At 38.2% G+C, this 15,039-nt stretch overlaps 1 protein-coding gene across 11 annotated transcripts in view; it reads right to left on the bottom strand.

Annotated features, from left to right (window-relative positions):
- Nucleotides 1-15,039, bottom strand: part of EPB41L2 (erythrocyte membrane protein band 4.1 like 2) — a 276,121-nt gene that overhangs the window by 111,572 nt on the left and 149,510 nt on the right. For all 11 annotated transcript variants that reach the window (XM_036769361.1, XM_036769356.1, XM_036769355.1 and 8 more), the window contains exon 4: nt 5,901-6,005. In XM_036769361.1, the coding sequence (XP_036625256.1) occupies nt 5,901-6,005 (105 nt within the window). The remainder of the gene's footprint in view (nt 1-5,900; nt 6,006-15,039) is intronic.

Raw genomic sequence — 15,039 nt, 5'->3', positions numbered from 1 at the left:
ATCAAAATATACTGTCTATTGTTTCAATAAACACCTAGGGTTGGACGGCCCTGCCCACAGCTAGTAAGTATCTGGGGCTGTATTTGAACTCAGGTCTTCCAGACTCCAGCGCCAGCGCTCTATCCAGTGTCCACCCAGATGCCTCTAGTGAATCAAATACTTATTTTTAGATAAACAGTAAGTAAAGTAGAACTGTGTATTCTCTAAAATTTTTGGTCAGTTGTGTAGTGTAAAAAGATTTGGTTTTCAGTCCAATATCATTGGTAAAAAGCTACCTGCTACTCCCTTCTCAAATTTTTTATCAAAGGTATATTTGATAATTATACAGACAATTCACGACTTTGTAAAAATGAAAAAGCATACATTTGATTGGAAGTTCCCTTTGTCTTCTTGGTCCCCCTTTTCGGGTAAAGATTCTAAAACCAAACGCTTATAAAAATGTTTTCATTCATGACTTTTTGGCTGATTGATTAGTATCTTCCCCTCTCTCAGATATCTCAAAAATCGATACTTCAGTTCCAAACAAAACAGGGGCACTTAGGGCAGATTTTCTTTTTATTTTGCTTTGTCTGGTCCAACTACTCTTCCAGACTTCATCTACTAAGCACCATTTTTATTTCCCACTAGCATGCGTGGTAAGTAGTCAGAGACCATGTTTTCACCTTCATCAATTTCATGTGATTGTTTTTTTTCCAGTCAGTAGGCCAGATGAAAACATAAAATGTCTTCTCATTTTTACCCTTTCTTCTTACTATGTGTTGATTTTAACCTTTAGTCTATGATGAACTGGTATTACTACACATAGACAACTGATACAGAAAAGATTCCCCCATCCATAACCAGTCATTTTCAGTCTGTTAAGATGATTACGTTCGTGTCTTATGATCTGAGGAATGTCTTCTTTTACTCCTTTAACAAAATATTCATAGCTAATATGGAAATGTTTACATGAATTCACGTGCATAATCAATATCATATTGCTTTCTTTCTCAATGGGTAGGGGCTGGGGGAAAGAGGGAGAAAGGAAGTCAAAATTTTAAAAAGTGAATGTTAATTTTTTTACAAGTAATTGGGAAATATTTAATGAAATAAAAATATTTCTAAAACATATTCATGACATATATAGCTATGGGATTTCTTTCTGTGTAATCTACAAGACTGCTTTCCAATTTATTTTTCTCCATCTTCTCCTGTATTCTTCGCATTTAAGTATCAAGATTTGGAGAAGTTTTTCAAGTTCAAGGAATTTCTCTACTGCATACTTTGAAACAGATGTTGGTACATAAGCTGCAATTATTTTCCTGGTGGTGTTTTTGCTTATGCTAATTATGCTCGTTGCAAAGCAAGACAAACAACTGTCCCATGAAATAATCTTTCTTGTTGCCTCTGCATATACAATGAAACCCACTCTGCCAACTCCTTTATTTTGCCTTTCCAAATTTAAAAGTGTTTTGACACAACTTAGGATAAATACTGCTTGCAGACAATTTTCACATCAGGTAAAACAGGAGGTAAATGAAATGGAAAATATAAGAATTATAGTATAGTTTCCATCAGGGGTGGAAGGTGGAGAGAGAAATAGTGACTAAACTACATGGGTGGAGAACCTGCGGCCTTGAGACCACATGTGGCCCTCTAGGTTCTCAAATTAGGCCCTTTGACTGAGTCCAGACTTCGCAGAATAAGGATTTGTATGCCTCGAGGATACAGTTTCCCCACCCCTGAACTAACATTTGATCCTGGAAGACAGTTATATCAGTGTCTTTAAAACTGCAAACAGAAGGCTGTCATTTGTTAACCAAAGACCCTACTATTACTACTGAGCAGGTAAAATGTATGTTTTGCCTAATTCAGTGCAAAAGGTTCTTAGCTCTCATGAAATAGGCAGCCTCCTTTCTACACCTGTCTTTCTGGTGTGTTTGTTTAAGTGAATCCTTGATATTTCAAGGTAAAATGAGACCTATCTGCAATGTATGCCACATATTATCAAAGGGAAGTTTTTTTTTTCCTAGGTGTACAATTTTTAGTTTTACTCTACTGCCCCCCCCCAAAAAGATATAACAATTAAATGCGTTTTAATTACTTTTTCACAGGAAGTTAGCTGTTAATATTGACTAGCACCTCTAATGAATTTCTCCTCAAATATATCATGCAGCAAGACTGTATTATAATCCACGAGCCAAATGCCAACAACAAAATCTCAGGGCAACATCTGTCCTTTAAAGAAAGTCCAAAATTCATAATGAAATTTAGAAATGAATACAAGAGTTACATGGACATAGAATCCACCTCTAGAGTGAAACACTGCTGTTCAATGCCGCCAAGATTTTAAATATTTGCCATAGCAGAATTTACATAATGGTTCTCAACAGACATTAAAAAAATCTAACACTAAAATGGATGTGTTTTTATACTCAGTATAAATTGAAACTCTTCCAACTTAGTGTCTAGCTGAAAAAAAGCGACTGAGCTCTAGTTACATCAAAGGTAGGCTTGAGATTTTTGTTTCAATGGAAAAATCTTCATACGAACAACAGTGGCCTTGGTTGGTTTTTTTTTTTTTAAATGATAAATTGAAATGATAAACAAGAGGCCTTTGCCAAAACAAATAAAAATCTCACCCTGGAAAGTGACAGTACTTTTTGAGATCTGGAGATACTTTAATATCTTAATGCTGAAATTTGCATTACAGTGAAAAAAATCAAGGCCATTCACTTCAAGCTCACCTTTTCTTTCCTCATTTCACATCACTCAGATGCCTTCCGCTACCATTTCCCTCCTTCATAGCGCCCCACCATGTCTCACATGAAGAGGTGATCCTAATCTATACACCAAGGAAACTGCCCCCATTCACAAGTGATTCCATTCCATTTCTGAGAGATTGCACCTGCTTTTCACATTCCCGTTTTCTCACTTCAATCTCCCTGTCTAATGGCTGCTTCCCAACTACCTACAAACATACCCATGCCACCCCTATCTTCAAAAAACCCTCATTTGCTCTGTTCATCACCACTAATTAACATCCCATATCTCCCCTAGTTAGTAGCTGGATAGCAGGTAAGACAACAACAAGGAGAGAACAAAGTCACAGGGAGGAAACGATCATTTATTAATACTTCTTTCATTTCAATTGAAAATTTTATGATTTTTTCTTTAATTATTACAAAATATTTCTTGAAAACATTACCAGATAGACACAATAATAAGTTCCTGCACAGAGATCTAATAGATGTAGGGGGGAAAGTCAAGGAGAAAAATATTAAAAATAAATTTTAGTAGGCAGATATTTAGAGCAGGTAGGCAGCACAGTGGATAGAGTGCTGGCTCTGGAGTCAAGAGGATCTGAGTTCAAATTTAGCTTCAGACTCTTTCTAGCTCGGTGATCCCAGGCAAGTCACTTAACCCCATTGACCTCCTTTGACCCATCTGTAAAATGAGCTGGAGAAAGAAATGGCAAAGCACTCCAGTATCTTTGTCATGAAACCCCAAACATGGTCACAAAGAGTCCAATATGACTGAAAAAAGACTGAAAAACAACAAAGGAGAATATCTGTTTGGAAATATAGAATGTAAATTCCCTAAAGGGAAGAAATGTTTTCTATGTCTTTGTATCCCACAAAACTAGTATAGTGCCTGGCACATAGGAAGGACAGAGACTGGACTCTCATGATTTCATCGACACTGGAAGTTCTAGGATAAAGAAATATCCTCTGACAACACCAGTAGTTATTTTCTCTGCAACTTAAGACAACTAAAATACCAAGCAGTTATGTGATTTGCTTAGGTTCACACAGCCAATATGTGGAAGAGATGAGTCTCGAACACAGGTCTTCCTAACTGAAATGGGAAAAGGATGTTTTTTTTAAATATTTGAAGCCACTTGTAGGAAATTTTATAAGCTATTCAAGGTGGAGAACAAGGGATCAGGATTGCAACTCAATAGCAATGGCGTACATCCATATAAAAACACAAAAACTGAGAGAGAAATGCGGCAATGTGGGGTCACAGTTAACAGGCACCCACGCATTTCAGTTTCTTTTTTTCTTTTCTGGGCGATTGAGGGGACAACTGACACCCAGGGTCACACAACTAGTAAGCATCTGAGGCCAGAATTGAATTTGGGTCCTCCTGACTCTAGATAGGGCTCTATCCATTACTCCACCTAGTTGCCCGTGCACTTCAGTTTCTACATGGAGTTACTTAATAATTTTTAGATCCTAGCTAGGTATCAAGGCCTGGCTGAGAGGCATTCTTTTAAGGATGACAGAGAGCTACTCAAGGGCCGTCTGAGATGATCAAGAGACTCTTGTACCTGCAGGCACTTTCCTGGACCTTATTTCTTCTCCCAATGCTACAATATAAGAATACTCTTTTGCCTCTTCAATTACAGATCTCCTTCCTGTCTTTGGCCCCTTCCTTGATTTTTGATGACTTAACCACCCTACTTTCCTCTGGCTTGACTGACTTTGTTAGAGCTCTCACCCTCACCCCAACCCCCACCCTTACCCCATCCAGCCAATTTCCCACTTGCACTGAGAAATGCTCCACAGGTAGCACGACCTGGCTATCACCCAGGACCTGCCTCACATAGCTCTCCACTTACCATCTGGTAAAAGCTGCCAATTCCCTAACTGCTCCCCTCTTCCCTATTAATCCTATGGTCCCAGGATCCCTTGGGCATAACAGCAATTAAGTTGGAAGACATAACTGGCTTATCCCCCAGAGTAATCCAATCATAGAAAGATTAATTTGTTTGTATATTGGATGCATGGTGTTCTCAAGTCTTCAAAGTCAATTTTAAAAGTACAAGAATTTCAGTTATACAAACCAAGCAGCAGCTGGGATGTTCAAGAAACCACAGTTTATATCATACAAACCCCAAGCCAGCAGAGATTTTAACCAGGTTCTGATTCCTACCAATAATATCTAATTTGCACAGAGTTTAAAAAAAGGTGGATTAATGGATTCCAATAGGTTTTTGAAGTTTATTACACCTCTTAAATCCATTCAGCAACTGGAAGGCTGGATGTCCCCTAGGCTACTGGTGAATTATCTCCTTTTTCTTAGAACACATGCCTCTTGTAACACAGTTCAAGACTATTAGGTTTTCCATTAAAATCCCCAAATTTCTTACAGAAACACTGCTATGTATCCACACTCTCCTAGTTTCTCCTTGTGAAGTCAATTTTTAGCCTACATATAAACTTTACATTTATCCCTATTAAATTTTATTTATTAGATTCAACCCAATACTCTTATCTGTCAAGATCTTTTTGTATCCTCATTCTTTTATTCATTGTTTGTTTTATCCCTCCCTCTTTTTGTTACCTGCTTAAACCTTGGTTGGCAGGCTGATGGAATATTCCTCCCTAGCTCTTAGTCCCAATTAATCAGTCAGTGAACAAGCATTGTTTAAGCTCTTCTTATGTATCAGGCATTGCGCTAAGCCATACAGATACAAAAAGGGGCAAAAACACAGTTCTAGTGCAAGGATGTTATATCTTGATGAGAGAGACAACTTGCAAACAACTATACAAGTACACAATGTACACAGAACAAATGGGAGAAAGAACAAAGAGTGGGTAGGACGAGGAAAGGTCTTTTGCAGAAAGTGGGATCTGAGCTGGGTCTTGAAGGAAGCCGGGGAAGTCAGAAGGCAAAGGTGAGAAAGGAGAAGAGCTTGCATATGACCACATCTACCCCATTGCAACCTTCCTTTTGATCTTTGGTGATAAATGCCAGATTGGATATTCCATTTTATAGACAATTTTTTTTTCTTTAAAATTTAGTGAATGGGAAACAAAGTCTAAGGAGGTTTATTTAGGACAGAATAAACTATTTCAGAGAGAATGTACTATCTTTTCCAAAGAGATAAATAAAATAAAAACAATTCTTCTTACCTTCTGATCATTGTTTTCTTGAAATAAAAGCCCGAAATAGTCCTTCTCCAGTAAATTGAGCTGTTCACATACTTTGTCAAATAGTACTTGACCCGTAGCCCGTTTCTGGAAAAGGGAAAAAAAAAGTTTTAGTGATCTCTTACCTTTCTCATACAATTTAAATATTAACTAAAGTGTAAAGAATAAGATTTTAAATGGATTAATACAAAATATTGAGTGCCAACACTTCCATGCATTTTTGTTTTACTTGGTGGCACAGTAGTTTGATTTTCTGAATCCTGTTTCATATGCTACTTAGTTCTGGGACCTGACGCAAAGTCTCATTTAACTTCTTAGAGTCCGAGTCTATACCTCTGTAAAATAGGGATTTACAGCACCAACTTCACAAGATGGTTGTAAAGATCAACTGAAGTAATATACAATGTCCTAAAAGTCTTACTGCGCTAAGACTTTTGGGACACCCTGTATACAGCAAGTGTAATTACAAACTTTAAAGCAATTTATGAATAGTGGGTGAGCTGGAAAAGGGGAGTGAAAGCAGCCTGGATTGATTTCAGAAAACCAAAGAGCTCTTTTACTGTGGAAAATCACATGAAAGCAAAGGCCTGAAACCGAAATGCTAACATTTTATGGTTGCTGTTCTGTGGCTATGAGATATAAAATGCCAATGAAAGCCTCCAGAATGCTGGATGGACCCCCTATGGCTACTTTTTAGTGGAACAGGGACCAAAGTCACACAGAGTAGGTTATGATCTGCCTCATTTGGGAAGAATTCCTGAATTAATGAGATCACAGGTCCTTTTCAGGGTGTTAGTGATTATTATTATCATCACTGACAATTATCATCAAGAAATCCAAGAGCTCCAAGATTTTTCCGAGGTCACCTAGTCTAACCAACCAGCACCTAAACTGGGATCCCTTCTACATAGCCTGAAATGGTTAAATATTCTTCAATGAAAGATTTCTAGTGAATGGGGAATCCATAACTTCCCAAAACAGCCTATTCCACTTTAGCACTAATTATCAGAAGTTACTTAATCACATTAAAAATAAATCTTCCTTTCTGCAATTTCTAATTCTACAATCTAAAGCCAACAAGAAATCTACTCCCCTTTGTGTATAGCAGCCCTTAAAATTCATGCAAAAGGCCATCATATCCCTCAAAGACATCTCTTCTCTGAACTTGGCATTCTCAGCTCCCATTCTCAGATCCTTCACTTGATTCTCTGACAGTATGACCTTCAGTTACCTCGCTGTGATGGCCCCTACCTCTCAATGCACTAGAGAGCTTGAGAAAATTCTTCCAAAAACATGGTACACAAAATGGAAGATAAATTCTCCAGGTGTGGTCATTCCAGGACCCAGTAGAGTAGGACATGGCCCATATTTCACTTTTACTTTAGTTTTTGTCGTAAAACAAGACACAAATTCTGAGTACTGATAGACTTTTACACAACAAAAAATATAAAAAGGGGGAAAAAAAGAATGTACCCCATATTCTTGGTACCAGATGTAGATCCCCAAGAGAATTCATGAACAGAAGCATTAAAAGGAGTTTTTGGAAGGATTGAAGGGAGAGAAGTTCAGGACAGAGATATGTTCAAAGTGTTTCTTAACTTACTACCACCACCAACAATCAAGTTATCCTGTGCTATAAAATACAAAGACACTGGTACTCATCCCCAGGGACACTTCTCTCCTCCCCCTCTACCCTTTCAAAAACAAAACACTTTTGAACAATGTAACTACAGAAGGAGGTCCATCAATATTCAGTGGACATGAAGGACTAATTTTGTTCTTTCATATTTACAGAATATAAAGATTTTTTTTTAACCAGCTATAAACATCCTTTTAAAATTCCTGTTAAAACAATATACCTCCAATATTCATTCAAACAGGGTAAATTTATTGGTAATGGGGTATTACACTGTCTGCCTCTCAAGCATTTAATATACTCTTCATACACTTGTTGGCAAATAGGTTGTTTTATGTAAGCAGACGGCTATCAACAGGAATATAAATGCCTTTGACAACCATAGAAAAGCTTATTGTCCAATCAATGACAGAACACAGTCAAAGGGGTAGCTCATTTCCAATTAAGATGCGTGCCCCCTGGGAACACCCAACAGAGAAGTAAAGCCAGACACACTCCTCCTTTTGGTTAATGAGTTTATACAAACACTCTGCTGAGCTCCAAGAGGAAAAAGGAAAACAGCCTCTAGTACTTTTTAAATGAGTGAGACCATCTCATCCAAGTGTTCACAGTTTAGTACGATAAAGTTCAATATTTCCTAAACATATTACAGTGGAGAAGAGCTTTAAAATATTTCATTTTCAAATCTCACAGAACTTCAAGTTAAGTGCAGCTGGTACTTTATCTCATTTGGCAATTTTGCCGTGTCCCTCCCTTAAAAAAATAAAAAGGCTATGCCTTATTTTGGTCAGAGGTTAGAAATTCATATTTAGAAGCCCTGAGAGAAAGACATTGGATATTTTCCTCTTCCCACCAGTCTTTGATGATGACACTTAGATGTGCATCAGAATCTTTTGTAAACAAGAGAAAAAATGACATATTAGGCTAGTTTAGTCATGTACTACATTTAACGCTCACAAGAGATGATGATTTAGCTTTATCATATGACTTAGATTGGAAGAGCATGATATCTGTACATATGCACATTAGGACATATTCTCTGTATATGTGTGTGTATATTTACACATGCATCATCAAGATTATCAATTAATTTTCAACCACCACCAGCCTCTTGGTGCAAGTCTTCCAACTTGAAGAAAATGAATTAATTATATTTCCAATTTTTATGTAACTGACAAATTGACGTGATTAAAATGAAAGGCCAAATGGCCTAATGGACAGAGTACTTGGCTTAGAATCAGGAAAACCTGGGCTTGAATGTCTACTCTGACCTGAATAATTACATAACCTTGGTCACAAGCCACATAAACTTTCAGGTGCTTCTGGAAACTCTCAATGATTTACCTACCATGTCATAGCGGGTAGGATGTGCAAGTTACTTCAACAAGGTATTCTATTACAACACTGAGATGCTTCCACATTCATATGTGATTAAAACACTTTCTGGTTTACAAAATACGTTAGTTTAATTTTAAGGAGTGGAGACGGTTCTTTATTTTGAAAAAAAAAACATTCTCTCTCAAATATTTGCTAAAATCCCTGTTATACATTTCAAGAGACCAGGGATTTCCTACAAATAGCAATGAGGTATTAAAAAAAAGAAATTCAATAAACCACCTACATCTTTGTCACACATTAACATCAATTATAATAAAGCACACTACAAGCACTGTACCACGTAAAAGGGATCATTGTTCCCTTTCTGCATTCCAGGCAACGAAGAAATTCTCCTTTACTAGTAGATTATTACAGCTCCTGTCTCAATTACATGTTTAGGATTCATCCCTAGAGGTACTTTTAAGAAATTTAAGGACCCACTTTTATTAGTATGGGGAACCTAATGGGTCAAGTAACTATGCATCTCACAAGAAAATGCTCTTTCACATAAAGTATTCAAAGCCAAAGGTTTGGTTCATAGGCTTAATAGCTCAAGAGCTGCAAAGGACCTCAGAGGCCATCTAAGTCCAAGCCCTTTATTTTACATATAAGGAAACTGAGACCCAAGGAGTTTAAGTAATTTGTCCAAGGCCGCAAGGCAGTGTCTGTTGAGAGGTATGAAGCCAAGTCCTCTGACTCCAGAGCCAGAGCCAATTAATTATTTGCCAGGAATTTCTGAGGGAAACATGCAAATTACAGCCATCAGAAACAGGAGGAATGTATGGTTCTAGAAAACAACTATAATTAGAGGGAAAATCTGTGCTAAGGACTGGGGGTAAAAAGAAACACAAAAACAAAAACAGCCCCTCTCTCAAGGTGACAATGTAGTTAGTAATTAAGTAAGTCAGAGACAGATAAACAAGCAAACACATAAATGAAGTCACAAATAAATAATAACAGCTATTAACACTTATGTAGCTGGGGAGGAGGTGACTGATTCATCTTAGAATTTGCAAGAAAAGAGAAAGAAAGCCAAGATGACACACACCCTATGTTTTGGTGAGAATAGATTTCAACTGGTTCAGAGGAAGATTAGCCCCATGGACTAAAATTCTACAGGGGAAGAAGCTGGTGCAAGACAATTATAAGATGATCTCAAGGAAAATTCTGATGAGGAAGAAAAAAGGGATGATACAGAGACTGATGTGAATGGGCAAGGAACTTATCATTCAATTCATATTAAAACCATCTGGAGATGTATATATGAGATGGAGGGGCCATGTCAGGACATCAGTTTGTGTGAATAAAGGTTCAGGTGTTTTAGTGGATTACAAGGTGAACATTAGTTAATGGCATGAGAAAGCAACCAAAAAATTAACTTGACATTAATGAAGGAATAGTGTCCATAACATGAAAGGTGATAGTACCACTTTATTCTTAGGCAGATAACATCTGGATTATATCAAACTGTATTACAGCATATTCAGTTACAGGCCCCAAACTGTGGAAACAATGGTCCTTAAATAAAGCACTGGTTCAGGTGATAAAAAACAAAACTTATTGCATGCCAGGTACATCAATAGTTCCTGATTTCATTAGCAGGGAATGCTCCCTCAACCAACAGAGAGTCTAAGCCTTTTCTGCCCTAATAAGTAGTCTTTGCTTTGGTCCATCTCTATCTCTTCCTTTCTCTCACCCCTCTGAAAAAAAGAACCACTCTATGTTTAACCCTGCTGAAGAGGCTCTTTAAACTCAGATGAGCTGGTCCTTGGAGGACAGATATACAATCTTTAACTGAACGCATATAAGAACCTTTTCCAACTTAGGAAGGTCTTCCAGAATTTGTGTTCTGCTGGCAGAAGCTTAGAAAACTCAGGGTCACTTCCCCATGAGCCACTGAAACAGGACTTGAGTGGAGGACCCAGCTGGGCACACTGAAGTATAAATCCTTCCAGGCTGTACCTAGTGCAACCTCTCAACTAGCAGACGCCTCTTTCTTTCTTCACTTGGAGGGTCACAAAGTCTAACAGAATTAGAGTCTTATAAAAAGCAATAAATATTCACTAAAATGATCTGGCCATATGCTGTCATTTTATAAATGAGGAAAATGAGGACTAGGACAGGCTCTGAAGTTAGATTTTTATTATCTACGCTAAATTATCACTTAATAGAAAATTAAACAAGAATTTAGGTAAATGCAATCATAGAATGACATTTAAAGATGACAGAGACATTGGAGATTTTTCAATTCAACCCCCTCAATTTTACAAATGAGGAACCTGAAAGCCAGAAAAATAGTAACTTGGATACTTTGTCTATAGCGTTTTGGTATCAAAGCTAAAAATTTAGCCTGCTGACATTTAAGTTAGTGCTGTCTCTGTTATCACCATATTATTTTACCTGAATTGTCCCTGCCCCTTCATACCTGAAGGGCATAAGGAGAGGCAGCGGAGGCATGATGGCAAAGACCAGAAAATGAAGGATGGTTAGCCCCTTCCTCATAATGGAGGTTCCGGGAAGAACTCAGCAACGGGAGAAGGGGGTTTCAGGTGGGGCTTGCGTGAATAGGCTTATTTAGAAGGCAATCACGTCAATGGGTGAAATTTTATTTTCTTTTGTTTTTTCCATATTTAATTGAAAGGAAAATAATAGAGGACATGGCTGATATTAAAATTTGCAAAGGTCCAATACAAGAGATTGCTCCCTATATCAGATGCTTACATTTTTAGCTATTTCTCTCCTCTCACCCCAATCCTAACTCCCCAACGCTCCACAGCGTAAACAAGGCATTTCCCTATGTTTTGACTGTGGATAATTAAAAAGCAAACTTTCCTTCTACTTTCTGGCTACCAGATTTTTGGCAATAGCTCCATTATTCCAGAAACAAAGGAGGGAGGGAGTGTTGTGGTGGCGGCTGGGAGAGGGAGGGAAAAAAGAGAGAGATAGGGAGGGAAGACAGAGAGATAGGGAGGGAGGGAAGGCAGAGAGAAAGAGAGGGAGGGGAGGGAGGGAGAGAGGGAGAGGGAGGGAGGGAGAGAGGGAGAGAGAGAGAGAGAGAGAGAGAGAGAGAGAGAGAGAGAGAGAGTGAACACCAGGGGGTGGCGAGATCGCATTGAGATAACAAATTCCCTCAATAAAGGGCACTGTTACTGGCATCTCACTGAAGATCAGCAGTCTAAAGCCTCTGAACTTGAGTGAAGTCTTCCATGCCTGTCCTGTTATTTGTGGCATTCGTGAATGGGGCCAAAACATGGAATTTCTGGAGGCCTCTCGGCTTAGAGGAATTTTTGCAATTGCTTAGCCTGCAGATTTCTACAGATGCCACACACCACTGCAATTCCATAAAACCACCATCAACTGTCTCTGTGTAGGCCTCTTCGACACTACAGTTATTGTGCACTTAGGAGAAGAGTGAGAGAGAGCTCACAATGGAATACACACACAGCTCGATCTTCGAGCTATGTATTCTGCCCTAACTCAAAGCTATACTATGCAAATATGAAAGGCCAAGGGGAGAAAGGTATGTGCAGAGCAAACAAAACAACTGAGACACTGTTATTCAGTCTGAAGAGGAAAAAATTCAAATAGAACTGTACAGAACAAGAAATATCAGGGCTTTTGAGAGAGTCTGACAACAACATTAATCCTACAATGGTCCCCTCCCCCTCCTACCAATCTGAGATCAGTACTGATTATCCTGTTGTCTTCTTAAATTCACACAAAGCAACTTTCCCTCCATTTTTATTTTAAATAAAAAATCCTATTTGGAGAAGTTGGGATTTTTTTTTCTTCTTTTCAAAGTACACTTCCAGAAACACAGTCCAGAAGCTTACCTAGTTTCCACCATTATCCACCCTTCTTTTTTTTAAAGCTGTCTCTCCACAAAATGTGGAAATTATCATGTTTATTAAAATAAAATCCAAATTATTTTAGAGCTGAAAGGAACCAGTTTCTTCTCTGACTTATTCATTATAGAAAGGAAGAAGTGTAGTGACTTGCCTAATGATATACAATGGCTAGACTAGAACCCAGGTTTTACGATTGCCACCCAGTCTAATTCTTGCACCACCACACAATACTACCCCCTCATTAACACTACTACTACTACTATTACTGTAGTTTACTACTACTATTATGACATAATATAATTATGTTACTGTTAATGAATCAGAAGAATTTTTATATACTGCTATTTGGAGAATGTATTAAAAAGGAGGTGGGAGGGAAGGAGATATGGAAGAAAAGCTCACAGTTCATTTAGAGTTTCTACCAAGCTTTTAACGGTAACCAATTTTTTTCCTCCATAGGGTCTGAGGAATAAAGGACAGGATGGTGGGAAAATAGGATGTTGCAGCACTGTTGACATGAAGGATATAATATAGCAATTCAATCTGTTTTGAGGTCCCAGGAATAAAAGTAAAAATTGGTTATTATTAAAAGAATATAAATACTAGAAAAGAATATTCTGTCAACGCATCCACCAGAGAAACTGCTCTATAATGAACTTAAATGGAAATACAGTGTAGTTAGCAACTTGTATGCTTTTATAAGATGTCTCAAAAGCATTGTGCAGTTTTAAACCATTAAAGCACAGAACTGCACTAAGACTTTTGGGACAGTCAGAACTTGGTGAAGACACAAAATAGTTAGGAAGCATAATTAATAATAAAAAATGCCTGGTGTACAGAGAGCATATGCTTTTGGCACATGCCATACTATATATAGGGACAGTGGCTTCCGTAGCTATCCAAGGCAAGATCAAACATTCATGGATAAAGAGGATGTTTTTCTGTCTCCATGTACCAAAGCAAGAACTTTAAACTTTCAAATATTTTAAGAACTTCCCAAAATCAATTACAGAACAAGTTAACTGCATCTAATTGTCTCTCACAAACAAGAGGAAGCTAAGCTCAGGACACAAATGCAGTTTCTTTGGTCCCCAAAACCAGGAAACATAAACCTGCCTCCATCCTAATGAAGATACAATCACAGCAGCAGATCTGTAATTCGGAAGGCTCTCCTCATGGCATGGTCATTTTTATAAAAAGTGTTACTTTTCCATTTCAAAGCATGCACAGTGCAAACACACACACACACACACACGCACACACGCACACACACAATCTCAAAGCTAATGTCTTGTCCACAGCCATAATTTTTCTAAAACAGGTTTTTTCAAGGATGCCAAAAACCAGAATCTTTTTTTTGAGGGTTTTCAAAACTAGCTAGGTCAGTGTTGTATAAAAGAGAAGGAATGGGGGGGGGGGGAGAAAGAGAGAAGGAGAAAGGAGGAGAGAGAGGAAAGGAAGAGAAAGAGGGAGGGGGAGGAGGGGAGAGGAAAACTGAGGAGAGGGAAAGGGAGGAGGGAGGACAGAGGAGGAAGAAGGGAGAAGGAACAAGAGAGGGGGAGAAAGGGAGTTAAAGCCACTGCTGAATACTGATGGGTCTCCTTGGACCTTTTTATCGTCAGGTGCCTGTCAGAACCTTCATAGGTCTGCTTCCAGACACCCAACAGTCTTTCCCTCAACTCAGTCCTACTTTAGAACTTTTGAATGAACCCAAAGATTCAGGGGTGGAGCTAGAAGAAAACCCAGCCAATCCTAAAAGCAAAGCCAGCAATTCATCTGGAAAAACCCTATACCCTTCACTTTTCTGCCACAGGCTTTATGAAATTCTGGCTTAAAACACACTGGGTCTAAGATACTGTCTTACAATTAATGAACATTAATAACTTACAATTGCAACAAGATTTAAGAGCTACAAAAGGAGACCCTTCTGGATCTGACGAGCTGTCATCTTCTCAAATTATACTGAATTTATATATTCACATGTTGTAGACTGTAAACCCCTACAACCAGTCATACATTTTATCAAGTTCCTACACTACATGCTAGGCACTAGGGATGCAAAAAACACAATGAAATAGTCTCTGCCTTCGAGGGTCTGACATTCCATCTGTTTAATTAGTCTATTACACTTCGAAGAAAGCTTAAGCCTGCATTAAGATTTTTGGGACACCTTGAACATGCACAAGATAACAGAGTAGGGAAAGGCTCTGGCAACTGGGGAAATTAGGAAAGGGCTAGTTGTACGAGGTGGAAGGTAAGT

This window comes from Trichosurus vulpecula, chromosome 7 (assembly GCF_011100635.1).
Source record: "Trichosurus vulpecula isolate mTriVul1 chromosome 7, mTriVul1.pri, whole genome shotgun sequence".
In the NCBI taxonomy this organism is placed as follows: domain Eukaryota; kingdom Metazoa; phylum Chordata; class Mammalia; order Diprotodontia; family Phalangeridae; genus Trichosurus; species Trichosurus vulpecula.
The sequence above is the reverse complement of the archived record's forward strand: the minus strand, read 5'-3'. Positions and strand labels throughout refer to the sequence as shown.